General features: G+C 41.9%; 1 protein-coding gene across 9 annotated transcripts in view; it reads left to right on the top strand.

Moving 5' to 3' along the window:
• stxbp5l (syntaxin binding protein 5L) overlaps positions 1–14,861 on the top strand; it is a 352,686-nt gene that overhangs the window by 254,322 nt on the left and 83,503 nt on the right. For 6 of the 9 annotated variants that reach the window (XM_073045359.1, XM_073045366.1, XM_073045363.1 and 3 more), the window contains one exon: positions 13,365–13,430. In XM_073045359.1, coding sequence (XP_072901460.1) covers positions 13,365–13,430 — 66 coding nt within the window. Of the gene's footprint in view, positions 1–13,364; positions 13,437–14,861 lie in introns of all 9 variants that reach the window. The other 3 variants (XR_012098901.1, XM_073045358.1, XM_073045360.1) reach the window with 1 other exon arrangement.

The raw sequence follows: 14,861 nt of genomic DNA, 5'->3' as shown, positions 1-14,861 counted from the left end.
CAAAGGGAGACCATGGCCTACAGTCCATCAAGAGCTAATTGTTCACTCCAACATTTCGACATCACTCGGTGCGTGTCTCTCTCTCTCTCACACACACACACACACACACACACACACACACCCTCCCACAGATATCATTTCTTCCACAGCAACAGGGGAGACATTGCCATTTCGATGTTACATTCAATCTGAAGCATTGCGTTTTTACTTCGAGTTCCCAACTCGAGAATCAGCAAGTCGATTACCAAGTGCAGAGCTGTCCGACAGCCACTCTCACTGCCTTCAATATTCTGGCTCATATTATGCTTCAGTACACGACAGCGGCAAGAAGTCGTGTCCACAAAGTCACCCGACCAGGCTGAACCTGAACACACTGAAATGCAGCCAATTGGTGAGCTCCAAGAACGGAACACTCCATTGTACAGAGCCACAGTTTTTGAGTGCTGCTGTAAATCAAAGATCCCAACCACCCTAAAAAAAGAGAATAGCAAGAATATAACTGTTTCACTGGTCTATAATTTCCTTTCTTCTGCCTCCTTGCTTTCTTAAAGAGTGGATTGACATTTGCAATTTTCCAGTCATCTGGAACCATTCCAGAATTTAGTGATTCTTGAAAGATCATTACTAATGCCCCACAGTCTCTTCAGCTACGTCCTTCAGAACCCTGGAGTGTATCCATCTGGTCCAGGTGACGTATCTACCTTCAGCGTCCCAAGTGCCTTCTCCTTAGCAACTACACTCTCTTCTTCCGACTGACTCTGAAATTTCTGGCATGCAGCTAGTGCCTTCCACAGTGAAGCCTGACACAAAGTTTGTCTGCCATTTCTTTGTTTCTCCTTACTACCTCTCTACTCCCCATTATTACCTTTGCTCTGCTATCCACTTTTGCCTCTTTATTAGCCTTTATATATTGTAATCTGAAAGAACTTTTGGTATCCTCTTTTATATGAATGGCTAACTTACCTTCTTTTTCAGTCCTTTCTCCATGGCTTTTTAGTTGCCTTCTGCCGGTGTTTAAAAGCTTCCTAATCCTCCAACTTCCCACTGATTTTTGGCTATATTTTATAGCCTCTATTTGCTTTTATGCATTCTTTGATTTCCCATGTCAGCCTCCCTTTAGAATACTACTTCTTTGGGATGAATCTATCCTGCAGCTTCTGAAATGCTCCCAGAAACTCCAACCATTGCTGTACTGCCATTGCCCCTGCTAGTGTCCCCTTCCAATCAATTAGGCCAGCTCCTCTCTCATGCCTCTGTAATTCCCTTTGCTCCACTGTAATACTGATACATCTAACTTGAGTTTATCCCTCTCAAACTGCAGGGTAAATTCTATCCTATTCTGAACACTGTCTCCTAGAGGTTCTTTTACCTTAATCTCCCTAATCAAATCTGCTTAATTACATGACACCCAATCTAGAATTGCTTTTCCCCTAGTGGGCTCAACCACAAGCTGCTGTAAATAGGCAACTCATACACCTTCTACAAGTTCCCTTTCTTGGGATCCAACACCAACATGATTTTCCCAATCTACCTGCATATTGAAATACCCCATGAATCAGAATCAGGTTTAATATCGCTGGCATATGTCGTGAAATATGTTGACTGTCCTTTTTCATGCCTCTTCTATCACTCATTACAATTTGTATCCCACATCCTAGCTACTGTTTGGAGGCCTGTATATAACTCCAATCAGGGTCTTTGTACCCTTGCAGTTCCATAACTCTACCCACAGGGATTCTACATTTTCCCATCCTAATGTATGTTACCTCTAAGGATTTGATTTCATTGTTTACTAACAGTGCCATCCGGCCTACTCTGCCTACCTATCCTACTTCTCTGCATCCAGCACATAATTCCCCGAACTCCACATCTAGCACATAATTCTCCAAAACTTCCACCACCTCCAACGGTATCCCACCACCAAGCACATCTTTCCATCCCTCCTTTTCTGCTTTCCACATGGATTGCTCCCTACACAACTCCTTTGTCCATTCGTCCCTCCGAACTGATCTTCCTCCTGGCACTTACCCTTGCAAGTGGAACAAGTGCTGCACTTGCCACTACACCTTCTCCCTCACTACCATCCAGGGTCCTAAACAGTTCCTTTCAGATGAGGCGACACTTCACCTATGAGTCTGTTGGGGGACATTTACTGTGTTTGGTGCTCCCGGTGTGGCCTCCTGTACATCGGTCAGACCCGACATAGATTGGGAGACCAGTTCGCCGAGCATCTATGATCTGTCTGCCAAAACAAGCGGGACCTCCTAGTGGCCACCCACTTTAATTCCATTTCCCATTCCCATTCTGATGTCTATCCGTGGCCTCCTCTACTGTTGTGATGAGGCCACACTTAGGTTGGAGGAACAACATCTTGTATTCTGTCTGGGTAACCTCTATCTTGATGGCATGAACATCAATTTCTCAAACTTCCAGTCATGTCCCCCACACCCCTTCCCCTTCACCATTTCCGATTCTTTTTTTCCTCTCCCACTGAATTTCCTCGCCTGCCCGTTTCTTCCCTCTGGTGCTGCTCCCCGCTTTTTCTTTCTTCCATGGCCTTCTGTCTCTTTCACCAATCAACTTCCCAGCTCTTTACTTCATCCCTCCCCCTCCAGATTTCACCTGTCACCTGGTGTTTCTTTCTCCCCTTTTAAATCTACTCATCAGCTTTTTTTCACCAGGCCTGCCGACGGGTTTCAGCCCAATGGATCTGCTCTCTGCACCAATTCATCAGCCAAATCATCCTATTCTTACCCTCACTGGCACATGGCACAGGAAACAATCCAGAGATTACTCTATCTCACTCCCCACATTCTCTCTTCAGGACCTCCTCCCTTTTCCTACCTCTGTTGTACAATGACTTCTGCTGCTCACCGACCCCCTTTAGAATGCTGCAGGCCTGATCTAAGACATCTTTGATCCTGGCACCCGTGAGGCAACGTACCATCCAGGTGTCTCTTTCACATCCCCAGAATCTGCTGTCTGCTCCTCTAATTATGGAATCTCCTATCACTACTGCACTCTGTCCTCCCCGTTCCCTTCTGAGCTACAGAACCAGACTCAGTGCCAGAGACCCGGTTGCTGCAGCTTCCTTCTGGTAGTCCAGGTGTTTCCCCCCCCCCCCCCCACCTTTACAAAGGTAGAGCGTTCCTATGAAACCTTCATTAAGCTGAAATGGTGTAAAGCGAAGAACAATTAATTTATATGGGGAAATTTTTTGTAAAAGCAAAAATCCTCTTTGTAATGCGAAAGCAGGTTACTAATGTAGGTCTTTTGTAAAAGCGAAGTGGCGTAAAGCAAACATTCGTAAAGCGGGGGACACCTGCATCCAAAGGATTGCCCCTCTCCAACTGTATCCAAAGGGTATACTTGTTACTGAGCGGAATGGCTTTGGACTACTCAGCACTGGCTGCCTATTCCCTTTCCCTCTCTTGACAGTCACCCAGGTGCCTGCCTCCTGCAATTTAGAGGTGACTACCTCCTTACAGCTCCTTTGTATCACCTCCTCATTCTCCTGCCAAATGTCATTGAGCTGCAGCTCCAGTACATCGATCTAGAAAGACTATTGGAAATGGATGTGTCTTTAAATATCATTTGAGGACATAAATCAACTTCAGCCACAAAGCCCTCCTCAAGAAAAGAAAATTTATTTATATGCTCAGAATTCAAAGGAGAAAGTTTCAAAAGTTGAGGCAAGTATTGGGTAGGTCATGGCAGCTGAGATCGGCCCCATGGTTTGTTCATCCTGCAGCGTGTGGGAAATCAGGGATACTTCCAGTGTCCCTGACGACTATGTGTGCAGGAAGTGTGTCCAGCTGCAGCTTCTGGCAGACCGCATTGAGCGTCTGGAGCTGCGATTGGATTCATACTGGAGCATCCGCAATGCTGAGAAAGTTGTGAATAGCACGTTCAGTGAGTTGGCCACACCGCAGGTAAAGGCTACACAGGCAGAAAGGGAAGGGGTGGCCACTAGACAGCGTAGCAATAGACAGGTAGTGCAGGAGTCCCCTGAGGTCATCTCCCTCCTAAACAGATATACTGTTTTGGATACTGTTGGGGGAGATGTCTCATCAGGGGAAGGCAGCAGCAGCCGAGTTCATTGCACCATGGGTGGCTCTGTGGCACAGGAGGGAAGGAAAAGGAGTGGGAGAGCTATAGTGATAGGGGATTCAATTGTAAGGGGAATAGATAGGCGTTTCTGCGGCCGCAAACAAGACTCCAGGATGGTATGTTGCCTCCCTGGTGCAAGGGTCAAGGATGTCTCTGAGCGGCTGCAGGACATTCTGGAATGGGAGGGTGAACAGCCAGTGGTCGTGGTGCACATAGGTACCAACGATATAGATAAAAAACGGGATGAGGTCCTACAAGGTGAATTTAGGGAGTTAGGAGATAAACTAAAAAGTAAGACCACAAAGGTAATAATCTCTGGATTACTACCAGTGCCACGTGCTAGTCAGAGTAGAAATAGGAGGATATTTCAGATGAATACTTGGCTTGAAAAATGGTGCAAGGGGGAGGGATTCAAATTTCTGGGGCATTGGAACCAGTTCTGGGGGAAGGTGGGACCAGTATAAACAGGATGGTCTGCACCTGGGCTGGACTGGAACCAATGTCCTAGGGGGAGCATTTTCTACTGCTGTTCAGGAGGATTTAACCTAATGTGGCAGGGGGATGGGAACAAGTGCAGAGAGACAGAGGGGTGTAAAATGAGGGTAGAAGCAAAAAGTAGTAAGGTGAAAAGTAAAAGTGGCAGGCAGGCAAATCCAGGGCAAAAAGCAAAAAGGGCCACTTTTCAACATAATTGTATAAGGGCTAAGAGTGTTGTAAAAACAAGCCTGAAGGCTTTGTGTGTCAATGCGAGGAGCATTCGTAACAAGGTGGATGAACTGAATGTGCAGATAGTTATTAATGAATATGATATAGTTGGGATCACAGAGACATGGCTCCAGGGTGACCAAGGATGGGAGCTCAACATCCAGGGATATTCAATATTCAGGAGGGATAGACAGGAAAGAAAAGGAGGTGGGGTAGCATTGCTGGTTAGAGAGGAGATTAACGCAATAGAAATGAAGGAAATCAACCTGGAGGATGTGGAATCGATATGGGTAGAGCTGCATAACACTAAGGGTCAGAAAACGCTGGTGGGAGTTGTGTACAGGCCACCTAACAGTAGTAGTGAGGCTGGGGATGGCATTAAACAGGAAATTAGAAATGCATGCAATAAAGGAACAGTAGTTATAATAGGTGACTTCAATCTACATATAGATTGGGTGAACCAAATTGGTAAAGGTGCTGAGGAAGAGGATTTCTTGGAATGTATGCGGGATGGTTTTCTGAACCAACATGTCGAGGAAGCAACTAGAGAGCAGGCCATTCTAGACTGGGTATTGAGCAATGAGGAAGGGTTAGTTAGCAATCTTGTCATGCGAGGCCCCTTGGGTAAGAGTAACCATAATATGGTGGAATTCTTCATTAAGATGGAGAGTGACATAGTTAATTCAGAAACAAAGGTTCTGAACTTAAAGAAGGGTAACTTTGAAGGTATGAGACGTGAATTAGCTAAGATAGACTGGCAAATGATACTTAAAGGGTTGACGGTGGATATGCAATGGCAAGCATTCAAAGATTACATGGATGAACTACAACAATTGTTCATCCCAGTTTGGCAAAAGAATAAACCAAAGAAAGGTAGTACACCCGTGGCTGACAAGGGAAACTAGGGATAGTATCAAGTCCAAAGAAGAAACATATAAATTAGCAAAAAAAAGTGGCACACCTGAGGACTGGGAGAAATTCAGAGACCAGAAGAGGAGGACAAAGGGCTTAATTAGGAAAGGGAAAAAAGATTATGAGAGAAAGCTGGCAGGGAACTTAAAAACTGACTGTAAAAACTTTTATAGATACGTGAAAAGAAAAAGATTGGTCAAGACAAATGTAGGTCCCTTACAGTCAGAAACAGGTGAATTGATTATAGGGAACAAAGACATGGCAGACCAATTGAATAACTACTTTGTTTCTGTCTTCACTAAGGAGGACATAAATAATCTTCCAGAAATAGTAAGGGACCGATGGTCTAGTGAGATGGAGGAACTGAGGGAAATACATGTTAGTAGGGAAGTGGTGTTAGGTAAATTGAAGGGATTAAAGGCAGATAAATCCCCAGGGCCAGATGGTCTGCATCCCAGAGTGCTTAAGGAAATAGCCCAAGAAATAGTGGATGCATTAGTGATAATTTTTCGAAACTCCTTAGATTCTGGATTAGTTCCTGAGGATTGGAGGGTGGCTAATGTAACCCCACTTTTTGAAAAAGGAGGGAGAGAAAAACCGGGGAATTATAGACCGGTGAGTCTGACATTGTTGGTGGGGAAAATGCTAGAGTCGGTTATCAAAGATGTGATAACAGCACATTTGGAAAGAGGTGAAATCATCGGACAAAGTCAGCATGGATTTGTGAAAGGAAAATCATGTCTGAGGAATCTTATAGAATTTTTTGAAGATGTAACTAGTAGAGTGGATAGGGGAGAGCCAGTGGATGTGGTATATTTAGATTTTCAAAAGGCTTTTGACAAGGTCCCACACAGGAGATTAGTGTGCAAACTTAAAGCACACGGTATTGGGGGTATGGTATTGATGTGGATAGAGAATTGGTTGGCAGACAGGAAGCAAAGAGTAGGAGTAAACAGGACCTTTTCAGAATGGCAGGCAGTGACTAGTGGGGTACCGCAAGGCTCAGTGCTGGGACCCCAGTTGTTTACAAAATATATTAATGATTTAGACAAGGGAATTAAATGCAGCATCTCCAAGTTTGCGGATGACACGAAGCTGGGCGGCAGTATTAGCTGTGAGGAGGATGCTAAGAGGATGCAGGGTGACTTGGATAGGTTAGGTGAGTGGGCAAATTCATGGCAGATGCAATTTAATGTGGATAAATGTGAGGTTATCCACTTTGGTTGCAAGAACAGGAAAACAGATTATTATCTGAACGGTGGCCGATTAGGAAAAGGGGAGATGCAATGAGACCTGGGTGTCATTGTACACCAGTCATTGAAGGTGGGCATGCAGGTACAGCAGGCGGTGAAAAAAGCGAATGGTATGTTGGCATTCATAGCAAAAGGATTCGAGTATAGGAGCAGGGAGGTTCTACTGCAGTTGTACAAGGCCTTGGTGAGACCGCACCTAGAATATTGTGTGCAGTTTTGGTCCCCTAATCTGAGGAAAGACACTCTTGCCATAGAGTGAGTACAAAGAAGGTTCACCAGATTGATTCCTGGGATGGCCGGACTTTCATATGAAGAAAGACTGGATCGACTAGGCTTATACTCACTAGAAATTAGAAGATTGAGGGGGGATCTTATTGAAACGTATAAAATTCTAAAGGGATTGGACAGGCTAGATGCAGGAAGATTGTTTCCGATGTTGGGGAAGTCCAGAACGAGGGGTCACAGTTTAAGGATAAAGGGGAAGCCTTTTAGGACCGAGATGAGGAGAAAGTTCTTCACACAGAGAGTGGTGAATCTGTGGAATTCTCTGCCACAGGAAACAGTTGAGGCCGGTTCATTGGCTATATTTAAGAGGAAGTTAGATGTGGCCCTTGTGGCTAAAGGGATCGGGGGTATGGAGAGAAAGCAGGTACAGGGTTCTGAGTTGAATGATCAGCCATGATCATACTGAATGGCGGGGCAGGCTCGAAGGGCCGAGTGGCCTACTCCACCTATTTTCTATGTTTCTATGTTTCTAATGCCCATTTCCTTGATATCAAGTGTGTGGCAGACTTGCCCTTTTATAATGAATATATTGGAATTTCTATTGCTGGAAGAAATGAGGAGTTGAGAGTAATTCAAAAAAATTCATGAACAGAAACCATTTTTTTCATGAATTGTAATTGATTACATCACAGTTTATCTAGAAATTTTCAAAGGTTTTGAAGGTACATTTAATGTCAGAGAAATGTATACAATATACATCCTGAAATGTTTTTTCTTTGCGACCATCCATGAAAGCAGAGGAGTGCCCCTAAAGAATGAATGACAGTTAAATGCTAGAACCCCAAAGTCCCCTCCCCAGCTCCCCTTCCTCCCCCCGTAAGCAACAGCAAGCAACAATCCTCCTCTCCCCACCGGCAAAAAAAGCATCGGCATCTGCCACCGAGCCCTCAAACGTGAGCAAAGCAATAGCAAAGACACAGATATGCAATACCTCAAAGAATACTTGTCCACCTGGTATTGTTCACCTCCCTAATAAGGGAAAAAGGGGTGTCTCCATTTCACAGCGAGAGGGGAGATATAACAAACAACTCACTAGTTTACAATGTCAAAAGTCCATTGCGTCGCTTTTTCCGAGCTTTGTACCCAAAGTCCTCGGGTCTGGGCACACAGCCTTAGATCTTCCATCTCCCCCAATACACCGGTCTTCTGCTCAGACACTGACCTTCGACTCCCCCCCCCCCCCCCCCCCAATCTCCGGAGCCACGAAAACTCAGTCCTCCAAAGTCGAGTGGAGCTCTTAGCCCAAGCCTTTGGCGTGCTGAACAATGGCCAGTTGTGAAACCCCGAGAGTGGATCCCATTCCCACAAAGAACCGTAGTCAGCGTGTAACTCCAGGTCAGGGTCTTCAAAAGAAAGGGAAAAAATCCTGAAAGGGAAAAATAGAGATATTAAAGATGGAAATAGAGCAGCTTCCGAAGATGCAAGCAAAGGAGTCGCCATTAGATGCCAATTAACCCTTCTAAGCTCACATCCCTTCTCCTTTTTTGATGCTAAAAATGCTGCATTGAGATTGCTGTGTGCAGAGGGGATCAACTTGCCAATACTGCAGGCAGGTGGTTATTCTAAGTGCACAATTGCATATATGGGTTCTCTGTAACGTACCAGTCCAACTTACTTTCACTTATTGGAACAGATGTAGGGCAGATTGACTTTAAGGAGGGCTGAGGAGGGAAAAAAGGATCAACCATGATTGAATGATGGAGCGGAGTCAATGGGCCAAATGGCCTACTTCTGCTCCTGTGACTTATAGTTTTATGGTCTAAGTAGCAAGAAATTGTGGGAAGAGGAACATGGTACATCTGGCAGCTAATGGAACATGATGTCAAATATTGGTATCTCGGGTAGAAATTGTCATGGTTTTGATTTCCCAATAAATAGAAGAATAAATTGCTTTCCAAATAGCTGGCATGAACATGGTGGGATGGAATATATTTTTCTGTGCTATATGGTTGTACTGAATGCCTCAGGATCACCCGGGAGGAATGACTAAGTCATGTTTTACTGCTATTCTCTGGGATAGTTATGGATGGGCCCTGTAATGCAAGAACCAGCCTTTCAAAATCTAATTCAGATCTGCTCCTGAATTTGAGGTTAAAGCTCTCTCCTTAAAATCATGTCCTGAGTTGTTAATCCTGGGGGAAGGATGCTGGATGTCTACACTACCTCTGCCTCTCATAACCTTATAAACCTCTACCAAATCTCACCTCAGCCTCTCCCACAAAGCAAGTCTGTCCAGCTTCTTATAACACATGTGCTTTAATCCAGGCAGAATCTTGGTAAATATCTTCTATACTATATCCAGAGCCACCACATCCTTCCTATAATGGGTGACCAGAATTGAATACAATACTCCAGATGGAGCTAGAGATTCATAAAGCTGCAACACAACCTCCCCACTGTTGAGTTAAGTTCCTCGACCAATAAAGACAAGGATGCCCTGTGGCTTCTTGCATAGCTACTTTCATGAAGCCATGGAATTGGTCCCAAAAGTCCCTCTACTTGTCAACACTGTTAAGGTTCCTGCCATTAGCAGTGTATTGTCCTTTTCTATTTGATCTCCCAAAATGCAATACTTAACATTTGGATGGGTTAAACTCCATCTGTTATTTTTCCACCCATATCTGATCTCTATTCTGCTGTATCCTTTGGCGATCTTCTGTGCTATCCACATCGCCAATCTTTGTCCCATCTGCAGACTTACTAACCTTCCCACAAGGTCCACATTTATCCTTATTTGCAGCTATTGTAAAACTTACGGGGTTATGATAACTGTTCCTTAACTGTTGTCCCACTGATAGAGTAGTCACATTGCTAGCTCATTCCCAAATACCAGATCCAGCATGGCCTTCCTCGTGTTAGACTATTTCAAGTCAAGTCAACTTTTATTGTCATTTCGACCATAACTGCTGGTACAGTGCATGGTAAAAATGAGACAACGTTTTTCAGGACCATGGTTTACATGGCACTGTACAAAAACTAGACTGAACTACATAATAAGAAAAATCCACAGAGAAAGCTACACTAGACTACAGACCTACACTGGACTGCATAAAGTGCACAAAAACAGTACCAGCATTACAATAAATAATAAACAGGACAGTAGGGCAAGGTTACATATCGATTTAACAAACCCTCCTGGATGCAGCTAACTATTTCTGCCCCATCTAAGAATGTTAACTAAGGAGATTCCAGTCTATATCAGAGAAGTTGAAGCCATCTACTACAACCCAACTGTATTGTTTTAACACCTTTCCCTAATCTGCTTGCACATCTGTTCCTCAATGTCTCAATGGTTCTTGGAGGTTGTGCAGTATAATCCCATCAGAGTGATTGCACCTTTCTTATTTTTAATAACATAATGTAGATCTTCAAATTAAGTAAAAATATAAAGATAAATGAACAAATACTTATAACTATACATCTGTACCCAGTTGAGATTAGTTTTACAATGGAGTCCAATGTCTTCCTGGCATTTCATGTTGCTATTTAGCACTGTGCATCACAATACTAATAAGTATATGTTGATTCTAGGTGCAATCAGTATATAGTTGAATCACGTAGTAATAGGAGGAATTGGAAATTATTTTTGGTTTTAGTGTTGCAAGATGGATGAATATATGGCTGGACTGTCAATATTGGTCTGCAGTAATCCATTGCAATTCACTCATTGTAAAGAGCAGAAACAGTGAAATCGAAAGTGCAGTTTGCATGTACAGATACTTCATTCTGTTGAATTTTAATTTAACTGAGAAGAGTTTGCCAGCAGCATATGCCATTGAGAAGTGTAGATGCCGCACACCTACCTTGTCCTGAGCCAAGTCAAGTCTCTGAGAGTTCTAGAGTAAGCCCCAAACAGAAAAGTCTCTCTTTCTCATATGGTGATCTCATGTAATTGCAAATAACAGCTTTAATTTTACAGATAGATTGTATCTGGGGTGGCAGACTGATGGTTTTTTAAAAAATCTTTATTATCTTATCAAGTATTCCACTGACCGCTTCTGAAGGCCAGTCACGTAGTTGACAAGCTCTTTATTTCCATATGTATATTACTTGTCTTCAGTTATGTGAATGCAGGTCAAAGTTGATCAAAATGTGTGTGAAATCTTTAAACCAAGAGTCGTCTTCAGTGAGGTGCTCATTTGTGACCGCTTGTGAACTTTATTGAGTTTTCAAGGCTTCATCAGGATTAACATTGCCTTCCTGGAAGTTGAATGCAAGGACCAGGAAGGACTAGTATTGCTGCAAGTAATGGCAGGGAACATTGGTGGGATCCTGATCATTTGTTCATTTTCCTCTTTACACTGGATTCCATAGTGCTTAGATGTGAGGGGTTTTGTTTCTTGACATGTCCCTGTAATGCATGTCATGGCCCTGGCTTTACCCACCTGTACATTCAAAAATATTGACAAACTATTAGAAATGATAGCAATTTAAAATATGTATAAGCAATTGAAGTACTTCATCACCTAAAATACTGAAATGCCTTTAAATAATTAAAGTGTTACTGAAAATAAAAATTGTATTAAAAATGTAACTTGCCTTGTCTGTCTTTGTCATAGCCAAAAGCTGCATTGAAGTGAATGGTTTTAAATCTTCCAGCAAGTAACTACATAAAGCAGTCTGTGTATTGGATTGCTAAATATCTGGGATGTTCTGAGGGTGACACTGTGAGACCCTCAAAGCCAGAGTGACTTGGCTTTAGGTCCTGACCTCTGGTGTTATTTGTGTGAAAGTTGCATATTCTTCCTGTGATCCTCTCAATTTCTCCTGGCTTTTCCCCAGAGTTGTCCAGATTTCTCCTGGGTTCCAGAAAGTGTGCTGACTGGTAGTTTAATAGGTCATTGTAAATTGGCCCTAGTGTGTAGGAGTTGGTGGCATGTTGGAAGTATAGAATGTGATTAGGGTATATTGGCAGTATAAATGGATGCTTGATGGTTGGCATGGGCTCAGTGGACTGAAAAGCCTGTTTCCATGTTGTATGTGGAATTGTTGGCAAAATTAAGGCTAATAATTATAGGCAGGATGATGCCAAACCTGGTTATGTTACTTTCAATAGCAAGTTAATAAATGCAAGCACAAGGTTAAGTAATAATTCTAGTCTGAATTTTGCATAATTAGATAAATTTTCTTCCAATCCATCTCAAAATAAACAATGATTGTTGGTAATTTTGTTGAAACTCCGTTTAGTAAGCATGCTTAGAAAGACTAGCAAAGAAACTTACCTATATCCATTCTGGGACATGCAGGGTTCATAAAATACAAACCCTAATGCTCAATTGTAAATCTCGTAACATCATTGCTTGGGACTCTACATTTGCAGAACAAATAGGATAGCATGTAAAATTTGTTAAATGATGGAGAGTGGGTGGTTTGATGCTAGCCACAGTTACCAGGATTGTAGCAATGTGAGAAACCAGCTCACATTCTTCTGAAGTGTGTTGGATGAAGCATTCCTTTATCTCTTGACAGCACATTCATTTAATAATATCAAAAACTTTACTGTTTGTATCTATTGCCTAATAGGTGTGACGTTTAAGGACAACATGTTTCTTTTCTGATTGCAACTTGCAGGCTAATTTTTCAGTGGTAATCACAAAGAGGTATTAGCCTTACCTGGGCTGCTTTTGAAGTTGACTTGTACTAGTCAACTCTGTGGAAATTACTGTTATAATCATACATTTTCACTATATTGCAAGTAGTTGAACTGCAGAACTTAATATTACATATAAATTATGACTTGTAACATAATCATTCCAGCTTTATATTAGTAAGATCAGTCCAAAAAAATCAATTCTTGTCCTAGTGGCACTGGGATTTTAAAAAATGTTAAGCATTCTTTTATCTAAATTGCTATAGAGAAGATTAGGACAAACCATTTGTTCTTTATTAGAACTGAAATATAAAGGCAATATGTAAAAAGTTTTGAAAATTCAGGCTGAGATAATTAAATCTTGCCTTTGCCAGATATAAAGAAAATTCATTATTATGCACAAACTCACCAATAATGTCTTTTCACTTATTTATCATTATTTGTAAATGTACTGAAATGTTTTTCTAATCCTATGCATTAGCATGCTATTTATGCACTTCTGTTCCCAGGCTTGACTGAACTTGCGGATAGCCCTGGATCACTAGAGGTTGAACGCTGCAAATCACCCACCTCAGGTAGAGGTAATCAGTTTCTGGCCATTTTTACTTGTGGTTGTTTATGGTTTAGCTTTGTTATTTCATTACATCTGTGCCAAGAATTAAGCAAAATTATCTTATCTCTAATATTAGATCAATTACTTCAAATAGACTGCAATTTAATTACTTCATAGCAAAGACAATAACAGACTCTATTTGATCAGATGAACATGAATCAACATGCTCAAATCCATTTCTCATTGGTAAGAGTATGTTATTGGTCAGAAACACCCATCTACTTTCTGAACCTGTTGTAACTACAAACATAGTGTACAATGGTTTCTATAGAAAACATAAATGCCAATAATTTTATAACATAATAATACAGTTAAATGAAATAGAAATGTTATTGATGCTGGAATCCCTTAGGGGAGATAATTCAGTTTTAACTTCCTGTAGAAGGGGTCATAAAAATAATAGTAATTTTTCAAAGAAAAATAGCTCTTGAAATTCTCACAAAGTGCACTTTTGGTGTAGCTAGTAGTTTGCTGTATACAGGAATGGAAATTCACGCCAAGCATCAGTAGATCATCAACATAAATGCTACTCTTAATTGAAGGAAATATCTATAGGATGTATATATAATATGTTACCCTATTTGCTAGAATCTCTTTTCTCCCCCTTCAAGCCTTCACATGCCCTTTTCTGTCAGGGCCAAACTATATGCCTACACAGCTAAATTGAATATGTAGGCAAGTTGTTTCAAGAATATGGATGCAGTACAGAAAGAATCTCACAGGAGTTGTCAAGGTGAGTGAGTTCATATTTAAGTGGCCGACCTGTCAATTCTAAAGTATCTCTCCACTGTTCAGTTCACCACGCCCCCATCACCAAGCTACTGACTACCTTTTTCAATCTATATTCATTCATAAAAATTATGTACTTTGTCATGGACACAGACAGATAAATAAACAGACCAGCAGCATCGCAAACTTTGCAACCACAGCTCACAAACCATCAGCTGCTATTCAAAACTGGTGGCAATTCAGGATGCAACTGTTATGAAATCAGTTTTGCAGATTGGGCTAAGACCTTTTTGCTTTGTTCTGACTCTTGAGGAAGAGAACCACTTGACACAATGATTGGGTTTTGTTCAACTTTAACTTTTATCATAAGATGACCAGCATGAGATTGTCGCATTGTCATTGATTCTCAGTTGCACAAATGATTGAAGTTCCTCACCCATTTGCATGTGGAATATGGTGAGAGCATTGTGGAAGCGTACTGGTAGGCATGTCCATGCATAATGTTGATATCAAATGTAAGAACAGATATGTAATACTATAGTAGCCATCATGTAAGTATGTTGAGAGTGGAAATGTATGGTATCCTGAGAGAGAATGGCAATCTCTCAGTGAAATGGAACTCGTGCCAGGATTACTGAGCTTACTTTCTGATAGTGAATGGCTA

Source organism: Hemitrygon akajei, chromosome 5 (assembly GCF_048418815.1).
Source record: "Hemitrygon akajei chromosome 5, sHemAka1.3, whole genome shotgun sequence".
Classification (NCBI taxonomy): domain Eukaryota; kingdom Metazoa; phylum Chordata; class Chondrichthyes; order Myliobatiformes; family Dasyatidae; genus Hemitrygon; species Hemitrygon akajei.
This window is presented reverse-complemented; position numbering and strand designations above follow the sequence as displayed.